The sequence below is a fragment of the Podarcis gaigeae genome, assembly GCF_964106915.1.
Source record: "Podarcis gaigeae genome assembly, chromosome: 18".
NCBI lineage: Eukaryota > Metazoa > Chordata > Lepidosauria > Squamata > Lacertidae > Podarcis > Podarcis gaigeae.
The window spans coordinates 121,915-143,251 of NC_139696.1; the positions used below are offsets into that span (position 1 = coordinate 121,915).

General features: G+C 52.5%; 1 protein-coding gene across 5 annotated transcripts; it reads left to right on the forward strand.

The window, feature by feature from the left end:
• Nucleotides 1–799: 799 nt before the first annotated feature.
• LOC310835550 (zinc finger RNA-binding protein-like) lies at nucleotides 800–20,782 on the forward strand. 5 transcript variants are annotated; one of them, XR_014559698.1, is made up of 19 exons: nucleotides 800–947; nucleotides 1,647–1,881; nucleotides 5,623–5,737; nucleotides 6,766–6,984; nucleotides 7,372–7,670; nucleotides 9,155–9,340; nucleotides 9,635–9,872; nucleotides 10,723–10,883; nucleotides 11,202–11,321; nucleotides 11,979–12,103; nucleotides 13,173–13,314; nucleotides 13,977–14,200; nucleotides 14,512–14,683; nucleotides 15,519–15,660; nucleotides 17,315–17,412; nucleotides 17,660–17,799; nucleotides 18,576–18,687; nucleotides 19,459–19,556; nucleotides 20,458–20,782. XR_014559698.1 is itself a non-coding variant. In XM_083720246.1 (19 exons), exons 1-19 carry the CDS (start codon nucleotides 901–903, stop codon nucleotides 20,632–20,634), a joined length of 3,006 nt encoding a protein of 1,001 aa, XP_083576372.1. In that variant the 5' UTR covers nucleotides 800–900; the 3' UTR covers nucleotides 20,635–20,782. The 5 variants fall into 5 exon arrangements, 4 of the variants coding, with proteins under 4 accessions (XP_083576372.1, XP_083576373.1, XP_083576374.1 ...); XM_083720246.1 differs by having other exon boundaries at nucleotides 17,704–17,799; XM_083720247.1 differs by having other exon boundaries at nucleotides 15,522–15,660; nucleotides 17,704–17,799.
• Nucleotides 20,783–21,337: the final 555 nt, after the last annotated feature.

A 21,337-nucleotide genomic window follows, 5' to 3' on the forward strand; every position in this document is an offset into this window, starting at 1 on the left:
CAGACCAACACGGCTACCCATCTGTAACTATCCTCATTATTCGCCTTCTCCTTATTCTCCTCCTCCTCCTCCTCCTCCTCCTCGCAGCGCTTCCCTGAGCGCTGCTTCCAAGCTCCCTCAGGAGCAGCCCAGGTAGACTGCCTCTGGCCCCGGAGGCTCCGCCAGAGCAGAAGAGGCACCTGGGAGGCCAGGGGAGCCCCACAAGGTCTTTTGGGGTGCAGGGCCCAAGTCCGTGTATCTGCCTCAAGGGTCATCTTTGACCCCCAGCCAAAAGGTCGACTTTTCCGGGACATTGTTTACTCTGGCCCAAGGTTGTCCGGAGCTGCCATTTTCATTAGGGAAAAGGTCCCCGAAAGAGACTTTTCCGCATCTGCGGCGGCCTCAGGAACTGCTCCGACTTGTGATTGGCCAAGAGCCACGAAAAGAGCGGTCTGTTTCCGCCTGATCCCGCCCCCCTCCACTTCCAACATAGAGGCGCTTCCGGTGACTGCTTCCCTCTTCCAAAATGGCGCCGGCGGCAACATCCGCCCTGTTCTAACATGGAGACTTCCCATGAACTTTCTTCATTTCTTTATTATTATTATTCTTCTTGAGAAGCGGGACGTCCCTCTTTTCCTTGGAGGCCATGGCTGCTGTGGAGAAGCAGCAGCTGCTGCCCAAGGCGACCTGGTCCTCGAGGTGCCCCCTTTCGACTCCTCTCAGCATCGCGGTCAAGGCGGACCGGGGAGGGGCGGGGCTTGTTGCTGAGAGAGACGGAGCCACGTCGCACGCACGCACGCACGCACGCACGCTCGGATGCCGGCCGGCTCGCTCGCTGGCGCGTCGCCCGTTTCCCGGCGTGCCTCGCGCGCCCTCCGCGCTCCCCCGCCCCCCCCCCGGTGGCCCAGCGTAGACGCCAAGATGGCGGCCAGCAATTACTACGGCTTCGCGGCCGGCGCCCCGTACAGGTGGGTGGGCGGGCAGCAGGGGCGAGGGCGGCCGGGGGAGGGTCTGGCCGCGCCCCGCCTCGCTCCTGCACAGCAGCCCGGCCAGGGGGGCCGAGAGGCGGAGCGGCAGGACAGACTTCCGCAAGGCTTCAGCTGCCGGTGCAACCACCCTGCCTTGGAGGCTGATGCTGGCGCCCCTTCCCCTCGGGCGCCTCCTCCACTTATGGGAGAGGACAGACATCCACCTTTCTGGAGTTGGCCCAACCTGGTGCCCGCCCTCCAGATGTTCTGGACTATCAATCCCACCAGCCCAAGATTGCATGGAAGTTGTACGTGACACGAAGCCTGGCAACTCCAGACCGGCTATGTGGGAATCGCTTGCACACCAGTGTGGTGTAGTGGTTAAGAGCAGTAGTCTCGTAATCTGGGGAACCGGGTTCGCGTCTCCGCTCCTCCACCTGCAGCCGCTGGGTGACCTTGGGCCAGTCACACTTCTCTGAAGTCTCTCAGCCCCACTCACCTCACAGAGTGTTTGTTGTGGGGGAGGAAGGGAAAGGAGAAGGTTAGCCGCTTGGAGACTCCTGAAGGGGAGTGATAAAGCGGGATATCAAATCCAAACTCTTCTTCTTCTTCTTCTTCTTCTTCTTCTTCTTCTTTCCCTTGGCGGCCACCACTTTTTTTCACCCTCATCAGTCTCTCACTTGTCGTCTTCCTTTTCAGTGCCCAGCCTGCTCCAGCTTACTGCCACCCCGCGACAGCAGCCAGCTACACCGTCCAGCAGAGCCCTGCGATGGAGCACGCTGTGGCCCCCGCCTATACTCCAGCTATACAGGCAGCCAGGTCTGTGGCACCTGCAGCATATGGGGGCTACCAGCCACCGTCAACGCAAGACTACGGTTATGGGATACGGCAACCAGAGCCAACCCCCCAGCCAACTGTCACCCAGAACTATCAGGTAGCTGCTAATCAGTATCCTCACATCGGTGGGTTGGGTTGAACACAGGGGAGGCAACTAGCGGCCCTGCAGATGTTGTTAGACCCCTAAGCTACAACATTCATTCCAAATATCTAGGAATGATGGGAGTGATGGCCACAGGTGCCCCTTGCCTGATATCTTAGGGGCTGGAATAAAAGTATTTTGCATACTGGTGCTTTATAATTGTCCTGCTCCGTGGGGTGTTCTCTGGGTCTAGGGTCTCAGTCCCAAACACTTCCCATGAGAATGGGATTCACAGTGCAGCATTGCCTCAGCAAGCCATGGTCAGGTCCGGGGAATCATTCAGCTGTAAGTCCAGGCAAGGGGGTGGGGGAAGGACCCAGAATCAGGAGCCAGAGACCTGTCTTGTTTCTCGCAAGAGGCACACATTTTATGAGCTAGTCCCCACCACACAGACCAAAGCCTAACTGCAGCTGCTGGTGGCAAATAAGTTCCTGGGTTGGTTCCTCCAGATCTGTGTGATGACTGTGCGAGTCCACATTCTGTTGCTGCTCTTTGGCCTTTTGGTGCCAGTGTTCTTGAGGACGGTAGGATAGGTCCACTACCTCCTCCTCCTCCTCCAGCAGGTCTCCCACTGGTGGCAGGAACCTCTGGCACTGGGTGGTCAGGTTTGGCCATAACGAGCAGCTGACTCTCAGGAGAACGGAATGGCAATAGTGAGCCTTTCCATCATATTTCTTTGTGGGGTCCAAAGCCCGCTATGTCCCAAGATCCCATATGTGCAGTGGGAGGAGGGGCTGCACCACTTCAGACGGCAGAGACTGCTTTATATGCTCTTCCACTGTGTGTGTAAAAGCAGAACAAGGGGGGGGGGGAGCTCTTTGCAAACTGCTGCGTTAACAGCACCAAAGTGACTTCCCTGGCACACAAGCCTGGCCAGAGCGTCTGGAAGTCCTGGGCTGCCCAGATGAGAAGACCCCCCCTTTTTTTTTGCTTCCCTGATGGGATCGAAAGGAAAGCAGAGCAAGACGTTGGGCACCATTCTACTGTCTTAGGGACTCCACTCCAGATTTGTGCCGGGTTTACTCCTGAAGCTTCTCTTCTCCCTTCCCATAGGTGTCAATAAATTCCATGCAGGTTAGTGAGCAGGTTGGCAGGGGAGGGGGAGGACGCCCATCCTTCATCTGGTGGTCTGCTGGAAGAAGGAAGACCTCCTCCATGCTCATCCAGTCCCCTGTAGGCTAATATTTTTTTCAGACTTATAACCTTTGTGGGCTTATTTACAAAGCTGTTGCAGTGCATGTTTTATGTGTGTCTAATATACATATAATTATGGGAGAAGGGGAAGAGTGAGTTGGAATCTGACCATTCTAAACACGTCTAGTCTGGATCCACTTGTATCCAAGTGGACGGCTTGACAAAGAGCTGTGCTGGCTGGGGCTGGACAATGTCTGTTCATTTCCAAGGCCCTTAGCAACTTGGGTCCAGGTTATTTTAAGGATCAGCGGACCCATTAGTGATCCCTGGGATCTTTGGAGGAGTCTCTGTTGGTGATCCTGCATGGCATACAATGACCAGAAGCCATTAATTCAGGCCCAAGCCTGTGGAACTCCATCCCACCTGAGATGAAATAGGCATCATCCTTGCTGAACTTAAGGCACATGGCAAAGGCAGGCATTTTAATGTAGTGTTTCAGATTATTTGGTTTTATGATGAATTTTTGTTTTATTCTTCACATGGTTGGTTTTTAAGAAAACAACTTAGTCGTGCTAATATATGTTACTGGCATCCATCTGTCTTCACTCTGGGGGTGAAGTCTAAATGCTGTGTTAGCAGCATCAAAGTGACCTCCCTGGGGCGCAAGCCTGGCCAGAGGTTCTGGGGGTCCGGGCTGCCCAGACAACAAGACCCCCTTCTTGCTGTCGCTGACGGGGTCCAAAGGAAAGCAGGCCAATACATTTGGCTGCAGGCGTTGCTGGAAGGAGGTGGACAAGGTGCCGTCCACTTGTCTTAGAGACTCCACTCCAGATTTGTGGGGGTTTTACTTCTCCCTCCAGGCAGTGGAGCTTTTGGATCAGAGTTTTCCTTCTTCTAGATGGGCTCCGTTCCCAGGTGTGCAAGCGCCACCTGCCCTTCACTTCCCTCTGCAACCTCCATCTGACCCCCTCTTGGTCTTGTCCACTTAATCTGCTGGAGCCTGTCTTGCCGTGCAGGGGAAGGCCCTGACTGGCCAGGGGGTTGAGGCCTATTAGCTACCCTCACCTGGTTTAACCAGCCAGTCAAGGCTCTTTCACAGGGTGTGGCTGTTGTCATAGAATCGTAGACTGAGAAGGTATCCCAACCCACTGCGATGCAGGAATCTCATCTAAAGCATCCCTGACAGATGGCAATCCAACCTCCACTTAAAAATCTCCAAGGAAGGAGAGGCCACTACCTGCCAAGGGAGTCCGTTCCACTCTCAAATAGCTCTTCCTGATACTGAGTCGGAATCTCCTTTCTTGTCTCCTCTCTTCCAGGCTAAATATCCCCAACTCCTTCAACCGTTCCTTATAAGGCCTGGTTTCCAGACCCCTTGATCATCTTGGTTGCCCTCCTCTGCACTCGTTGCAGCTTGTCAATATCCTTCTTAAATTGTGGTGCCCAGAATTGTCACATACTGACAGCTTCTAGGAGCCGCAGGTGAGAGCGGAGTGCAGGGGGGGCACCAAAGGAGCATGATGTGTCCCCCACAAAGGTACTACCCCTCCCCTAACACCTCATACACCTTTGCTAACATATAAATACAATAATAATAATAATAATAATAATAATAATAATAATAATAATAATGATTTTATTATTTATACCCCACCCATCTGGCTGGGTTTCCTCAACCACTCTGGCCGGCTTACCCAGTGGACCAATACAGCAACTGTTTTGGAGAGCAACTGAAATCAATTCCTTTCTCACTTTAGTGGGCTACACACACACATAGCTATATGGGTATGATTGAAGCTATAAATTTGTTCTCAGAGCAGCTAGGGGGAGAATTCTTTTCCCCAAGCATCTGAAGAAGTGGACCTGAAGTAGTGTGCATGCACAAGAAAGCTTATACCAAGAACAAACTTAGTTGGTCTCTAAGGTGCTACTGGACATTTTTTTATTTTTTTTATATATATTTCAACTGCGTCAGACCAATACGGCTACCTACCTGAATCTTTCCCCAAGCAGTACAACCTGGGATAACTTTTCTTTTTTAAGCATCTATTTATTTTTACAATTAATATACTGCCTCTTCCAGCTGGTCAGAAACTGCATTGCAGGGGGAATATGGAGGAAACAAACAGAAAGGAAGGAAATCTGATGGGATGGAATAATAGGGCAACTTCAGGAGTCATCAGGCATCACCTTCAAATGAGGTTGGGGGCTCCATGTAGATCCTGGACTGCTCCCCTTTGCTTGAGTGGAATGAGAGAGCCACAGTGATGTCTCAAGCATTCCCCAGGTGTTGCTGCACTAAATTGGGAGCTCCAACACCTGTCTTAGCTCCAACACCTGTCTCCATCCCTGTCTTAGGAGGAATCAATTGAAGGTGTGTAAAAGTGTCCCTGGCTTTTGTGCCCCCCCCCCCCCCAATATTTAAGCTACCTTAAATAAGCCACCCAGAAAAGGCTCCTATCAGCCAAAAGATGCTCTGGGTTATGGGTCGCCCTGTGGAAGGCATCCGGTCGGCTTGTGTTCCCTCACCTGCTTACTGACAGCCAAGTTTTGTTTTGGCAGGATGGCTACAGTTACGGCCGATCCCCAACAGCAGGCGGCTATGAGACCAAACCATATTACCAGACGGTGGTCACGCAGCCCCAACACGTGGCCACGGACTCGTACTACCACTCGAGTGAGTTCACATAGAAAGAAAAAAAATCACTGTTCAGGTGTGTTCAGAATACTAGAGGCTTGTGGAAGCATTTGTGAAGTAGTTTCCAGTAACAGCTGTGTTGGTAACGAGGAAGGTTTGGGAAGCAGGCATGGCGATGGGGGTCATCTTAAGCTGCCCCCTCCCGGAGCCACTGGACCTGTCCTGCACTGCAATCTCACGCTGCTTTGAAGCTGGTTTAATAGAACCAGGAAGTTCACTTTGTGTTGGAATAAAGATGAGTGCAGTTACTCCTTTGTAAACAGTTCATACAGGTTTGAAGCTGTCTGGAGGAGCGGTTCTCCCAGTATGAATCTGCCTGGGCTTTGAGATCTTGGGGGGGGGGGGGGCGTGTTCCAGTTCCTCCACCTGCACAGGCATGTTTGGTGAGGACATGAGACAAGGCCTTCTTGGTGGCTGCTCCCAGACTGTGGAACTCACTTCAGCCTAGTTGGCTAGGCTAGGTCTCCATCTGCTTTCCTTTTGCCAGCAGGCAAAGACTTTTATTTTGCCATGCCTTTGGCCACCAACTGGCTGTTGTGGGTGGTCTTGTGAGGCTGAATGTTGTTGGGGTTTTGTTTGTGCTTTCAAGGGGTTTTAAATGTTTCAGCACTGCATTTTTAAAGGGTTGCTTATTTAACAGTTTTTTAATATTTATATTTGTGTGCTTGTTTAGATTTGTGCTGGGAGCTGCCTTGGGCCCCGCATTGGGAGAAAGAGAGGATAGAAATAAAATAAATAAAATAAGGTGGTTTATTTATATGTTGCTGTTCCCTGTTGCTGAGGAGTCTGGTCAGGCAAATGTAATGAAGGATTGTATGTTAGCTGTTCTCTAGCCTCATTGAAATGAATGGCTCTTAGTCATGTTCTTCAGGTTCACTGGGTCTCCTCTGAGGAGAATTTAATTGGATGGAAGCCAGACAAAGCCCAAGGAGCTCAGGCAGGCAGAATCCGGGCAGAAGTCGCCTGCTGCTCTCTGGTCTTCAGCGACTGCTCTCTGTCCTTCGTAGACTCCCAGAGCAGCTACAGCCAGCCTGCGGCCGTGTACAGTCCAAGCCAGCCCCAGAGACAAGTGACCACCGTTAAGCCCGTCCAGACTGTGACTGCTTCCTCATCCTATAGCACCTACCCAGCCTCCACGACATGCCAGCAGAACATCTCTGCCTCCTCCATCCAGTCGTACGCCCCTTCCTCTTCCACCTACAACTCCTCTCCTGCATCCTACTCTGGTAAGAGCTTCTCAAAGGCCTTGCTTCCTCTTTCCCACTTCCTTTACCGCAAGGGTGCAGAGCCTGTGTGGCCCCAATCCCCATTGTCATTGACTGTGCCGGCTGCAACTGATGGGAGTTGGTAGTCTCAACAACATTGACCTGTTTCCTCATCCCTGCCCTAGGAAACATCCCCTTTCTCAGGAGACAGTGCCTCTTCTAAGTACCGGCAGTAAAGAAATGCTGCTTCTTAGAGCAGGGCTGGGGAACCTGTGGCCCTCCAGAGGTTGCTGGGCTCCAGCTCACCTGCTGGCTAGCCAGGCTGGCTGGGACTCAGGCGAGTTGGAATGGCTGTCGCCTGCCCCTGCTTTGCTCGTCGGGCATCAACAGGAGGTCTTCTTTCTCCAGGGTCAAACTACTCCAGCTATGATGCCACTGCGTACGCGGCAGCCAGCGCTTCCTACTACCAGCCCCCCCAGCCGTCGCTCGTGCAGCAGCCGCCGCCGCAGCCCCTGCCTCCCACGCAGCAGCAGCAGCCCAAGCCCATGGGGGGCTCACTGTGGAGCGACGGAGGCAGCAGCAACTCCACCAGCAGCTACAGCAAGAAGCCCCAGTACCCCAGCAAGCTGCTCAAGCCCAAGGGGCCCCCCAAACAGCCTCAGCTTCACTACTGTGAGATCTGCAAGATCAGCTGCGCAGGCCCCCAGGTGAGTCTGGCTTCTTCCCTTTCGGTTCTTTGGCCAAGATTTGTCTGCTGTCTCCTGATGAGCTACTCAGGGTGCCTTAACAATCATTTGAAGCCAAGCATAAAAATAGGCCACGATGCAAATGAAAAACTCATGTCTTACCTCCCCCAAAACCCTGGCAGCTGTAGTTTCTTAAGGGAGTTGGGAATTGTGATGGGTTCCCAGGATTCTGTGGTGGGAGCCATGTGCTTCATGGTGTGGCTGAGATACAACGAACGCATCAGTTTTTTCCTGATAAAAGAAGTACCTGCCTGAAATGGAGAGGTTTTCAGCAAATGGCAAAACACTCTGAGAGGAGTCCTCCCAAACCTCATGGAACAAAGAGTTCCATCTTTTAGGTGCCCCCACTCAGAAGGCCCTGCTCTGGTCCCTGGCAGCAGCAGAGCCTCTTGAGCAGACCTTAGGCAGGAACCAGAGGTACAGAGTCTATGCAGATATGGTTCAGGGAGCCCGTGGCCAGGCAAGTGTTGTTGGTCTTCAGCAGGGCCACCTTGACCCACAAGATGGTCAAACTGTGAGGCCGTTTCCCACAAACCACAACCGCCGGCGCCATCCTTGATGTCAGTAGTGGAGATGGGACTATCAGTGTACCCATTGGGAGCCTTAAAGTGTGATCCTGATGGCTCATAGGCAAGGGAAAGCAGGTTTGGGCTGATCAAAAGCTGCTGGATCAGCTGCACCAGTGAATCCCTGAAAGGGCATCCTCTTTCTCGCAGCAGCCGATGCTTGCAGAAAACAGGTAAAGGCAAAGCCTCGGGCACATGGAAGCTCTTTGCAAGCCCTGCCTTGGCTTTGATGCCAGGACTTCAGAATGCCTAAAGGGTTCCTCAGAGCTTCCCTGCCCCTGCTTTACAGTGCCCGGCTGGCTTGTCTTGCCCTGGTTGCTTACGAAGCCCCTCAGATTTTCTAAGCAGTGTACGAATGGTTCCTCTAGCTCCTTGTTCTGTATTCATCAGGATAACAGATGCTTTTGGAAAGCCCTCCCACCCAAACAGTCCTTGAATACAGCAGCTGTCCCCTGTTTACTCGGCAAAAGGATGGTGTTCAGAGATCTACATCCTTTGAACATAGCAGTTCTCTTTAGCTCTGACAGGGAATCATTGTGGACAGAGCTGTTCTCCATAAAAGACATTCCTCTTCTCCCTTTAGAGCAAGGCTGAGAAACCTGAGGCCTGGTCGGGACTCTTCCCCCAGCCGTGCCTTCTCCGCAGGCCTCGCACCTCACTGACCCTGACCAGCCCTCTCCTCGACTGCTTTTGCAGGGCCGGAATGTCTCTCCAGAGTGCCATAATGCCTCTTTGCACCACCTCCAGACACAGCTCACCTCCCTGCACCAACACAAGGCCCATCCTGGATCGCCCTCCACTTCTTAGACGTGCCGTAGGCCATAAAAACGTTTCGGGGCAAGAGGATCCTGCCATGTCCTTCCTCCCACCCCCCTGCAGACTTACCGGGAGCACCTAGAAGGACAAAAGCACAAAAAGAAGGAGACGGCACTGAAGACAGGGAGCCAGGCGGGGGGCAGCGGCCTACGGGGGGTCCAGACCCAGCTGCACTGCGAGCTCTGCGATGTTTCTTGCACCGGGGCAGATGCTTACGTGGCCCATATCCGAGGAGCCAAGCACCAAAAGGTCGAGTGTTCTGGGAAGCGCAGGGGGGCACCGGGAGGGAGGATCTTATGGGAGACTTTGGTCCACTCCAGGGCGTGGCCCCTCCGCCTTAGGTCTCCTGGGGCGGAGGCCGGGGACAAAGCGAGCGTTGGCTGACTGCCTCTGGCTCCCACTCCCTTTGGCCTTTCTGCCTTCCCCAAGGGGCGCCAGCTGCTCCTGCCCAGAGCCAAGCTGTGGTGAGCTGACGCTGCCCAAGGACTGGGGAGCCTGTGCTGGGCCACGTCTCCCCTCCGCTGAAGGACATGTGTCTTCCAGGTCCTCAAGCTGCACACCAAGTTGGGGAAGCCCATCCCTTCCGTCCAGCCCATGATGCCCAGCGTCTCTGTGAGTTCTGCCAATGGCTCTGCCAGCAAGCCAGCTCTGCACCCCCCTGTCTCCACCACGCCCAGCGTGCTGGCAAAGCAGGCTGTGGGCACAGCCAACAGCACACCCAGCCCAAGCAAGCCGCTTTCTGCCAAGAAGCCCCTGGGGCAGGCAAAGCTCTTGTTTCCAGGTAGGAACTGTGGCGAGGGGGCTGGGCGAGGGGCTTTGCAGAGAGGCGTTCTCTGGGGAGTGATCTCTCTGCGCCGGCCGGGGGGTGAGGTGGTCGAGGGGACTCCCTGTTTCTGACTGCAGGTGGGGGGGGGGCTGCAGCCCTCCAGGTGTAGCTGGACATACATCCATCATCCCTGACCATCATCCCTGACCATTGGCAATGCAGGCTGAGAGTTGTAGTTCTGCAGTGTCTGGAGGGCTACCAGTTCCTGATCTAAGAAGGCATTTCTCCATATCAAATAGAGGCAGTCTTCCATATTATTGCGTATTATTCATAGGGAAGTGGTGGGGAGGGGTTCGGGGGGGGGGTGAAATTGGCAAAGACAAACTCCATGAGGCCTGGTTCCCTTTTATTTCCTTTATCATTGGCTGCCTAGCACACCAGGGAGGGCTAAGTCTCCTCCACGCCATACATTCAAAGCACATGGCTTTCCCCAAAGAACCATGGGAACTGTAATTTGTTAAGGGTGTTGGGAATTATAGATCTCTAAACTACAGCTCCCAGGATTATTTTACGGAAACCATGTATATTAAGTGCACTTTAAATGTGTTGTGTGCCATTTTACCCTAGTCTACAGTGCAATACGGGTTTTGTCTCTAAAAAAAACCCCAGGGCCTTCCAAAATCTGACACACACCCCCCCAGATCTGCGACCTGAAGTGGTACAGGCCATTCTTAGGACCTCATTCCGCTGCATGCATGGCTGCCTCCTTGGTCACTGGCCAAGTTGACCTGTAAGGGGAAGTTCTTTCATAAAAGCAAAGGGTGGCCAGGTCAAGATCTGAGAACCTCCATGGCTGTTTTATCAGGAGCAGGCAAAGCTCAGGTGACAAGCGCAAAGCAGGAAGGGGCAGAAGGGGTGTCCGCGAAAGCCGCGAGGCCAGCAGACGAGTCCCCCCTCAGCAGCTCCGGAGATGGTCTGAGGGACCTGCTGGACGTGCAGCCTGTGGGTCACGATTATGTCGAAGAGGTAAAGCAAAGGGAAAGGGAGGATGTGCCTCCTTCACGGAAATATTTGCCGGTCATCTGTCAGGGATATTAACTGAGTTACTTCAGATATCTTTTCCACCAAGGCAGTGTAAATGGGGCAGGAGAGCTCTTTGGAGCCAGGCTTCCAAGGTTGCTCCCTTGGCTCAATCCTGCTTTCCCCTCTGCCTCTCCCTGCATCTCTCCCTATGGAAGATCTGGCAAGGTGGGGGTTTTCAGGGCCTGGTTTCTGTCACACGGGGGAGATCTTAGCTTTCCTGCCTCTAGCCCGGCTGAGACGATGCATCTTGCACCTCTCCAGGTCCACAATGACAAAGGCAAGATGGTTCGCTTCCACTGCAAACTTTGTGAGTGCAGCTTCAATGACCCCAACTCTAAAGACATGCACTTGAAGGGCCGCCGGCACAGGCTGCAGTACAAGGTGTGAGGGCTGGGAGGGCCTGGTGTGGGCTGGGCCTCCATGTCTGGCAAGACCCACCTGCTGTGAGAGGGGTGCAGGGAGCCTGTTTGCTTCTGAGGGGCCAAAGACAGCACTGGGTGAAGCAGTCTTTGGCCCCTGGGCCTGGGGGGTTTCCCTCCTCTCTTCTACGCATCCTCTGCGGCCCCTTTTGTTCCCATCATCCCGCATTCCAGTTAGAGGCAGATTGGTGAGTCTTGAAGCTTCCATTTTGATTTCCAATAATATATTTGATGTAATCTTGTTCTGGAATGCAGAAATTAATGATGGGAGCGCTGGGGAGGCCTTGGGCCAAGGCCCTGTTTCTGGAAGTCAGTTCTGCCAGTTGTAAATTGGCCGCAATTGTAGCCTCCACAACACTGGGTCAGGACTGCAAGATAGGAAGGGACCTCTGTTAATGCCCACCATTTTGAAACGCAGCTAGCTCTTCTGGATTCCCACACTAGAGAGTCCTGGGAAGTGTGCTTTGTATGGGTGCCAATAGATCTTCCCGAATTGAGCAGCTGGGAAACGATTTGGGGCACCAGTTCCTGGTCCCTCTGGATCTTTGCCCCTGGACACAGCTTGTAGCAGTAACTGAACTGCTCTATTCTGAGCCTGATGGCAACAAACCTCTTGCAGAAGAAGGTCAACCCTGACTTGCCAGTCGAGATCAAGCCCAGCAACCGAGCTCAGAAGAAGCAGCAGCTGCGCTCCCTGGGGAAGAGGCGGCGAGAGGAAGAGCAGCGCTGGCACCTAGAGATGAGGCGAGTCCTGGGGAAGGGGCTGGGGGCGGAGCATCCCCTTTGCGTGCAACAGCAGGTCCCAGGTTCAGTCCCTGCCTGAAACCTTGGAGAACTGTGCTCAGTCGGTGTAGACATTGCTCAGCTGAATCGGCTGACTCAGGAGACCGGGAAAGCTGCCTTGAAGTGCTGGATCCATGTTTGCTTTCTCGCTCTTAAATGTCAGGTTCCAACTCTGGCTGGCCTTTTGCAGGTTGATGGCTGTACTCTTATCTGTGGAAGAAGAGGGAGGGAGGGCAAGAAGCCTTCTTGTGACTGTTCTTCTTGTTGTTATATTATCAATATTATCCAGCACCATCAGAAACCCAGAGGAAATATAGACAGTCTCTTCTCCTGAGCAGCTTACAGTCTAAACTGGGCAGTGTAGGATTAATAACAGGAAGCCAGGAGACGCAGAGGCCAGTTTAGGCATAACCCTCACCGTTGTTTAGCTTTGCTCACATGAGTTCTGGTCTCACATGTTTTCCCACTTTTCCTGTCAGAGGAGGAGTAGATTGGAAATTTGCTTTTTGAACTAATCACAGTTCCTTGCTGCATCCAGGCACGTACGAAGGGAAGCGGGGGGGGGGGGCACATGTCTGGTTAAACCACTGTTTGTTTAAACAAGCCAGCTTTGTGAAGCACAATTTTGATCCTGATTACTTTGAGCAAGCCATTGTTCCAACTCATCACAGTTTTGTCTGAGTTTGGTGCATTGGAGAACTCGGTTGAGTTTCCTGCTGTCCTCCTCGGAGGCAGGGAGGCAGGATGAAATTCGTGAGCTTGAGGCTGGTGCTCAGAATGCGGAATAACAGTTTAGCGTAGCATCTGAAAGGGCAGGGCAGGAAGAATGTGAATGCACAGTGTCACAGGAGGAAGAAGCCTTGGAGGCAGACCAGGATGGATGGACTGAACAAAAAGATACAGTCCTCACTCCATGTCCAGAGGGTTCCCTGCTGTTGGTCCATATCCTGGCTGGTCAGCTGCTGTCCCTCCTTCCTGTGAGAGAGCCAGGCTCTTCTAATGCAGCATTTCTCCCGCCTTTCCCCTCCAGGCGCTATGAAGAAGAAATGTACTGGCGTCGGGTGGAGGAGGAGCAGCTGTACTGGGAGGAGCAGCAGCGGCGGCACCTGGCGGCAGACTGGCCCCCGCCACCCCTCATGGGCAGGCCTGGAGTGCCAGTCCCCCCTCTCTTGGTGGGTATCCGGATTTGGGTGGCATTTCCTTCAAACCCCAGGCTCCCTGCAAAGCCAGCCAGCTGAATCACACCGTGAATCTATTCCAGTGTAACTCTAGACCTGAAGAAGCCTGGCTCTTTGGCTCTTCACATGGCTGCCAGGGGGATTTGGAAGCATCCATTTACTGGTTTGAACTGACCAGTTTCTGGTTGCTCATGAACTGTGGTTATTCTAAACCGGGAGTTTGGCACCCTGACATTGGCAAAGGTGAGGCTCACATTCAGCACCAGCCAGGTTATTGGCACTGACAGTGGGCTGAACACTGACCTCAGGGGTGGGGCAGGGGATTGCGGGTGGAGGAGAAACCTGTGTCAGTTCTAGTTAGGGCTGCAGGCAGGAGGATCCATGTTCTTGGCTGAAACTCTAAATTTATTGAAAGAAGCCAGAATCAAAACTGATTTCTGCTCCTGGCTTGCTTCAATGAAAAATAGTTTAAACATATCACTGTTCCCAGTTTGGATATAATGAGAAACTGTGTTTGTGTGAACCAGGAAGTGAGTGCTTCTGGTTTCTCTTCCTGACTGTTAGAAGAAAAGTGGGGCTTGTAAAAGTGCAAAGCTCAGTCATATCGCGCTGAACTGTGATTCCCCCTGAAGTCTGACCTGTGCCTTTTCCTCTAGTTGACAGACTCCTTCTGTCCATTTGATCTCCCTCAGCCCAGCCGGCGACCGGACTCTTCTGATGACCGCCACATCATGACAAAGCACTCCAGCATCTACCCAACAGAAGACGAGCTGCAGGCCATTCAGAAAGCTGTCTCTCACTCTGAGCGTGCCCTTAGGCTCGTCTCCGACTGGCTGGCGGAGCAGGAAACAGAAAAAGAGGAAGGCAGTAAAGAGAAAGGGTAATGCTTTCAGGCCGCCTATGTTCTTGACCTTCACTCGAATTATGCTCACAAACAACCCTGTGGGGTAGAACAGGCTGAAAGAGGGGGACTGGCTCAAAGTCACCAAGTCTTCCTAGTCACTCCCAACCACGAGGCCAGGCTGCCAACAGGGGAATAACCTGCTCCCCTTACTTGAGGGGGGCAAGTAGCAGCGGCACACAAGTGCTTTGGACATCCCTGCTGGAACCCTTCCTGATGCATTTAATCACCCGTGCTAGGCAGCTAGTCCTCATGAGCACACTTCCTTTCCTGCCCCCTCCTTTCAACAGGAAGGCAGATGACCCTCCCCGGCTTCTGAAAGGGGTAATGAGAGTTGGCGTCTTGGCAAAAGGGCTGCTTCTCCGCGGAGACAGGAATGTTCGCCTGATCCTGCTGTCGGCCCAGAAACCTACCCTGGCTCTTCTCCAGAGCATCACGGAGCAGCTGCCCCAGCAGCTGGAGGTAAGGAAGGCCTCTCTGTGCTCCGCAATCAGACTTGCCAACCTTTGGAGAGGAGGATGTGTGTATTTATATATATTTTAGCTGTCGTTTGTTAAATTTCTATTCTATTCAAATCCTGTGTCTGGATGGGCCTGCTGAAACAGAAAAGGTTCGCAGCAGGGATCTAAAAAGAAAACAGTGGTGGGGCCCACCTGACATCAATAGGCAGGGAGTTCCAAAGGACAGCTGCTACTAAACTAAAGGAATAACTCCTTACTGATGCCAAGTGGACCTTAATGATCACATTGGCATCTTACGTGGAACTGGAATTGTCTCACTCTGTTCTTCAGTTGCTGTTTTTTAGTCTGCCTTTTATTTGAGTTTTATATTGTGGCACTTTGTACACCACCCTGGAATCGTTCGAGGAAGAGCGTTTAAGAAAAATACCTAAGTGTATAACAAATGACAAGAGGCATGACACAGTTTCCACAGAAAAAGCAGGTCCCTGCTTCCAGTGAATCCAAGATCTGGCCTCTTGGGCCTCACTTCCTGGCTTTGGGACTCTCCCCCGCCTGCCCCACACCCTCCTTGAGGGCCTCTGCCTGGCTGGAATGTGTCCTTGGAGCTCTCACCGCTGTCTCCTGCTTGCTAGATGGAGCAGCTGTGTGCAGAAACCTCTGGCTCTTGCACACCTGTGGGACAGTCGTGTCTGTTGGGCTAGCATCAGCACCACTGGCACGCAGCTCCTGGCTGATTATCCTCAGGGAGTTTTGCCATCTCTGTCCTAGTCTGTATTGGGCAGGTGGGCATATCTCAAAGGCTGATGGAGTTCTCGTTTTCTCCTCATCTGTCCCAGAAGGTGACGAGCGACAGTTACGTAGTGCTGCCCAACTCTGAGGAAGCCAATATTGTAATTGCGTCATGCAGAGAACCCCAAATGCAGGTAACAGTTTCATTGACGTCTCCCTTGATGAGAGAAGAGGCCGCTGCAGATGCAGGTGAGTTTTCAGAACTTTATTTATAAAAGTTTAAACCTCGGAGTTGTGTATAGGAACATAAAAACCTTTAAAAGCAGAACAGAGCAGAACGTTTGGGTCCTCAAGGAAAGTTTTCAGTAAGTGTGTGGGCCTGTCAGCATGAAAAAAGTCTTCAAGAGACACCTGAAATTCAAATTTGAGGGTGTTTGCCAAATCACTCCTGGAAGAGCGTTCGACAGCATTCACTTCAACTAAATTTTACTCACTAGTAGACCCATTGAAATTAATGTATATCAGCGTAGCATACGGAGCTGGAGATTCTTCTGGTGCTGTTTGTGTTGCCTTGTTTTACCTCCCCCCCCCCCTTTTAGGAGAGGGGAAAGGGTTGGCATCTGGGCAGATCTGTGGTCCACCACCAGGGGGCAGCACCCCAGAAAGAAGGGTGAGGCTCTCTCCCTCCAGCCTCCCTGCTTCTCTGCCCTGGGAGACGGCTGGCATCTGGTTTCCCCAGAGGATGCTGCCCCAGGAGTCCTGGGTGCCAGAGACGGCCTTTGATGTCATCCCCTTAACCCCAGGAGCTCAGGCCTTGGCTGGAAGCCACCCTGGAGATCATTTGATCAAAAGGTTGGGCCCTGTATCATTTAAAATAGAAATAACCTGACCTTCCGCTCTGGCTCTGACCAAGTTTCCACATCACCATCTCAAAGGAACTTGGAACTGCCCAGGGGTGTTTTGTGGAAGTCTTCCTAGCTAGAATCAATGCTTGTGGGTGGCTAAGCATTCTGCTTCCATGCCTGCTCTTTCGTAATGGTGCTGAAGCCCACTCATTTATGGGCGGCTGGAAGGAGCTGCTGGGGGTTGGGGGGGGGAGAGAAGGCAAAGAAAATTGCTTTTGCAGCCTTACTGTAGTGGCAGATCTCACGAGAAAGCTCTCCCCCAGCTGTGGTTGCCCATTAAAGCAGGAAGAAAAAGGGAATGCGGTTTGAATGCAAATGGCAAGGGAACCCCTCCTTTGCCAGGGCCGTTCCATACAACGTCTTGGGTGCGCCCATGTCTGGCCAGTGTTCCCTGTAGGAAACTCACAGGCTTGTAAAGGAGGGGTGTGGGTGCATCTCCGCTGTGTGGAGGGGGCTCTCCTTTCGCGTGCTGCCGTGTGCACCCATGTGGGTTGAGGAGGGGGAACATGGGGACGGAAGAAAAGCCTGGCTGGACCAGGCCAAGGGCCTCTCTGGGCATCATCCTGCTCTCACGCTGGCCACGCAGATGCCCCAATGGGATGCCCACAGGTAGACCTTGAGCACAAGAGCAGCTCTTCCCCACTTGTGATTCCAGCAACCTGGTATTTAGAGACTTTTACTGATAGTGGAACTAGGAATATCCCCCACTACCTGTAGATGTGATGCTCAAATGGTTTATTACAAGGTGTAATATGCTCAAGATGTGTGTATGGTTCTCTCCCCCACATTTTATCTTCCCAACAACCCTGTGAGGTTAGGGAAGCAAGTTGAGGGGAACTGGCCCAAGGGGACCAGGGAGCCCAGGTCTCCCAGGTGATCCTCGTCCAACATGCTGATTGTTGTGCCACATTAGACAACAGGGTTTGCCTTCTCTTCTGGCTGACTGGGCTGCAGCCTGCCTCTTCCACCTCCTCCCTCCCTTTCTGCTTCCTTCTTAGCAACATCTCCAGAACCTCAGCTCCACTCTGCAGAGACCTTGAACAAAGATAGGTGCCTGGAGTCCCTGGCTGCTCTTCGCCATGCAAAATGGTTCCAGGTAAGAGAGGCCAGTTGGGCCAAGGGCTGTGTCCGCCCCCCTGGCCCCCAAGAAGGAGGGTCCAGTTAAGCCACCAAGGCTTAACTTGGTGTTTTTTAAATCTTAGGATTTCAAATCCACGGTGACCCATTTCAGAGACAACCCTCGGCTTTGTTAGAGCATCACCACTTTCCCTTTTTCTTAATTTCTTGTGCCCTGACATTTGCTTGTTGTGGAGGGGGACAGTTCATGCTTGTTTTCTTTCAAGACATGGATCCGAGATGGATTTGTTTTTTTTCCCTCTCCACAAAGGCCCGAGCCAACGGCCTGCAGTCGTGTGTGATCATCATCAGGGTTTTGCGGGACCTCTGCCAGCGTGTGCCAACATGGGGTGCTCTTCCAGATTGGGTAAGGAGGCGGGAAGAGGCAGCACCTTTGGGGAATTCACACGCATGCACACGCTTGAACCAACAGTATGATGCACATCACAAGATTAGGCCGTTCCCAGAGTCTTGTTTTTAGCAAGTGAAGTAGACTATATGTTGGGCTTCAGTTCACTCAGGTCATCCTAGGATCCCCTTCTGCATGGGTATAGGGGGGGGGGGAGGCGGTATTCGGAAAGGAGGCCTCTTCAGTGATGGCCCCCAAGAGTGGAGCTCCTCCCTGCTTGGTGCCACAGGTGCCTTCCGCAACCCGGTGCCCTCTTGACCTTGTTGGACTCCCAATCCCACTAGCTGTGTTCAGGGATGGTGGGAGGAGCTTGCCTAATGTTCAGGGACATTGGGAGTTGAAGTCCAAGAGCAAATGGAAAGGAGAATGTGGGGGAAGGTTGGTTTGCATCCATATTGGTCACTTGTTGCTGCTCCGCAATTGGATTCCTCTCACAGAGCTACAATTCCCAGAGTGGTTTAGCCCCTTTTCCCACAGATCTCTGGGGACTGTAGTTCTTTGGGGTGAAGAGTGTCCTCCTCTCAGCACCCTTAACAAACCACAGTTCCCAGGATGCTTTAGGGGAAGGCATGACACTGTTTTAAGTGGGTAGTGCAGACAGGCCATAGTCTGAAGTAAAAAAAAATTGCGAAATGCTTAGTGGCATTACGAAAGGCGCACTTCATTCTCAGCAAGATATTCGCATGTTTATAAACTGCACTTTCCCTATAAGAAGTTGTGCTCTTCTCTTCCAGGCGATGGAGCTGCTGGTGGAAAGAGCTCTGAGCAGCGCCACAGGCCCTTTGGGACCTGGGGAGGCCATGCGGCGGGTCCTGGAGTGCCTTGCCACCGGGATGCTCCTGGCAGGTCAGCTCTGCAAGCTGCGCCAACTGCAGTCTTTCTCCCAGGTTTGGGGCAGGACCACAGCTTCTGGCTCAGAGCACATGCTTCCCCTGCTAAATAGCCCCCATCTCCAGCGTCTCCCAAGTAGAGCCTGGAGGGGAGGGAAGCCTGGAGAGCCAGCGGCCACCAGGGGGCGATGTCCCTAGACCAAACCATGTTCACCCCTCCCTCCTTCTCCCACAAGATTCCTCTCAATGCAGCCCTAAGAAGGTTCTGGAAAACCACTTCCACTGTGTACTAGCTCCAACTTTCTGGATTTGTGCTAAAACTATTTGTTTTCTATTATTACTATTTAAAAACAAGTATCTGGCCTTGACGGCCGTGAGCAACACAGTGAAATCACAAAAGCAGGTGAGCAGACCTGCAGTGCTTGAAATTGGTACTTTGGTGTCAGCACACAAACACCCACAATGCAGCTCAGCAGCCGAGAAAACCCTGGTTGGTGCCTTCTTATTCATTTTAGTTTTCTAAAAGCTCTAACGTAGATTTGCAATCTGCAACAACAAGGGTTTGGGGGAGGCTTAGGTTTCCCCATCCCTGCCCTAAGGAGGATTTGATCCCCAGAAATGAACTGGAGAAACAAACCACTAGGAATGCTCCAAGGATAGGGGGCTCTAGGGGCTCCAGCCCCCTCAATATTTTGAATCTGGGTTGGGAGTGGAATCAGGTTGCTGAAAATCAGAGTTTGCCTCCTTCCTAAGCATAGCCTTGCTGCCGTGTTCTGCTTCCCTGCAGATGGTCCAGGGCTCCAAGACCCCTGTGAGAAAGAGCCCGTGGATGCCTTGCAGAGCATGGCCAGGCAGCAGCGAGAGGACGTCACGGCCAGCAGCCAGGTGGGTGGTGCCTTGGGCTCTTTGCCCGAGAGACCCTGCAGCCCTCCAGGCATCTCCATGGGCAGTGCTGGCTGGGGCGGGGGGAGCTGGGAGCCCCGGCGCTCCTGGAGGACCAGAGGTTCCCAATCTCTGCTGTGGGGCTTGTGAACTTAAAACTAAGCTTATAGGAATCGTGAAAGGCTTCACCAGGACCACCTGCTTCTCCGAGTGCCGCCTGGCTCACTTGCACTTAAGTGTCATGGAAGAGAGACTTTGGTTCGCTACAGCTCTTGGTCTCTCTCTCTTCAGTGTGTCATAGCCCATAGTTGGCTGCTTGCCGTCTCTCTCTAGCCAGAGGGTGTCCTGCCCTTCCTTTGTCGCGAGGGCAGATCTGCCATTTGGCGCTCATTGCCTTCTCTTGATGTCAACCAGCGCCAGGATCCAGAAATGTGGAATTTCCTGTGTCAGCCAAGGGAGCCTTAATTATGAGCACTCACCTAGAAATTCCTCTGAGTTAGGACAGTGTAGTTTAGTAGCAGCAGGAGGAGGAGGAGGAGGAGTCGCTTGTTACCTAAACTAAACATAAACACATTATACCATAAAAGAGAAACCATAGAAAACATTAACATTTTCATGTAGCACCAACATTCATTAATGTTTATCTATATACTTTTTGCTCTAAGCTGATTGGGGAATGTTTGCTGCACCCTCAAGAAGTCATTTATAGATATCCTTAAAATGGGAGCGCTATTCACTTCTTTCAAAATAGCAATGAAGTGGGAACGCAGTGTGCTGGGAAAGCAGGAGTAGTTTAAAGCTTAAGGCCTGGTTAGAAAGGGAATGATTCTGCCTGACACCTAAAGATATGTAGGGTTCAGAATCCTAACCCTGTGTGCATCTTTGCCTTTCTCCCTCGCCGCAGCATGCCTTGAGGATGCTGGCTTTCCGTCAGATCCACAAAGTCCTCGGCATGGAGCCCTTACCTCTGCTGAAAAACCGGCCCGGCCCACACAATCGGAAGAGGCGGCGGGACATTGAGGAGGAGACCGAGGGTGAGGGGAAGAAGGACAAGAAAGAGGGGGAGGAGGGCGGGGCCTAACCACTCTTCCACAGTTGCAAAATACGGTTTTTGTTTAGTCTAAAATTTTGGTAATTTTGGTGTGTTCCCCCCCTTTAAAAAAGAAATAATACTGTAGATTGTTTTAATACTGTGCTTCAGTCATTAAAGGGATTCCATCATTCCATAAGAGTGGTCTTGTTTCTGCAGTCTGGAGATACACTTTCCACCTTTCCAAAACAGCCAAACCTCTGACCCTTCTCTCCCTTATCACCCCCTTATCTTTAAAATGCATCTTGTGAAATGATGATTCAGGAATTGCAGGCTTAAGGATTAATTGTTCATTGCTCTGCAGCCTGGTCAGAGTTGGAGGGGATCCCTGGGCTGAACTGAAGCAACTGGCATATCTGCCACTGAAAAACTTCACTTGCTCCATAACATGCGATGCAACTTGCCCCATAATCCTGCCAGCAGCCCTTTGCTGTGGCTTTGGGCTGGCTCCAGCTTTGAGGGCTACATCTCTACTTCAGTGGGTCCCCTGCTGTGCCAGTGGATATTCACTGATGGGCTTGGAAAGGGGGTTGCCATTTTAGTTTCCCACAATGCTTCAGAGGGACGCCTTGTTGCAGACATTGTAGGAATTAAAATGGCCCAGCCTCAGATGGGGTGGCCCATAGCATGGGGAGAGGGAAAGGGGCCAGGGCAGTCAGCTGTTGGGGATGGGCCCCGAGGAGCAAGACAAGGT

What these genes read in the sequence shown, in the direction of transcription:
- LOC310835550 (XM_083720246.1), top strand. Translation starts at nt 901, where the DNA reads ATGGCGGCCAGCAATTACTACGGCTTCGCGGCCGGCGCCCCGTACAG. An exon ending in CTCTCCTGCATCCTACTCTG is followed by an intron (nt 6,985 to 7,371) that starts GTAAGAGCTTCT and finishes TTCTTTCTCCAG; the next exon opens with GGTCAAACTACTCCAGCTAT. An exon ending in GTCACGATTATGTCGAAGAG is followed by an intron (nt 10,884 to 11,201) that starts GTAAAGCAAAGG and finishes GCACCTCTCCAG; the next exon opens with GTCCACAATGACAAAGGCAA.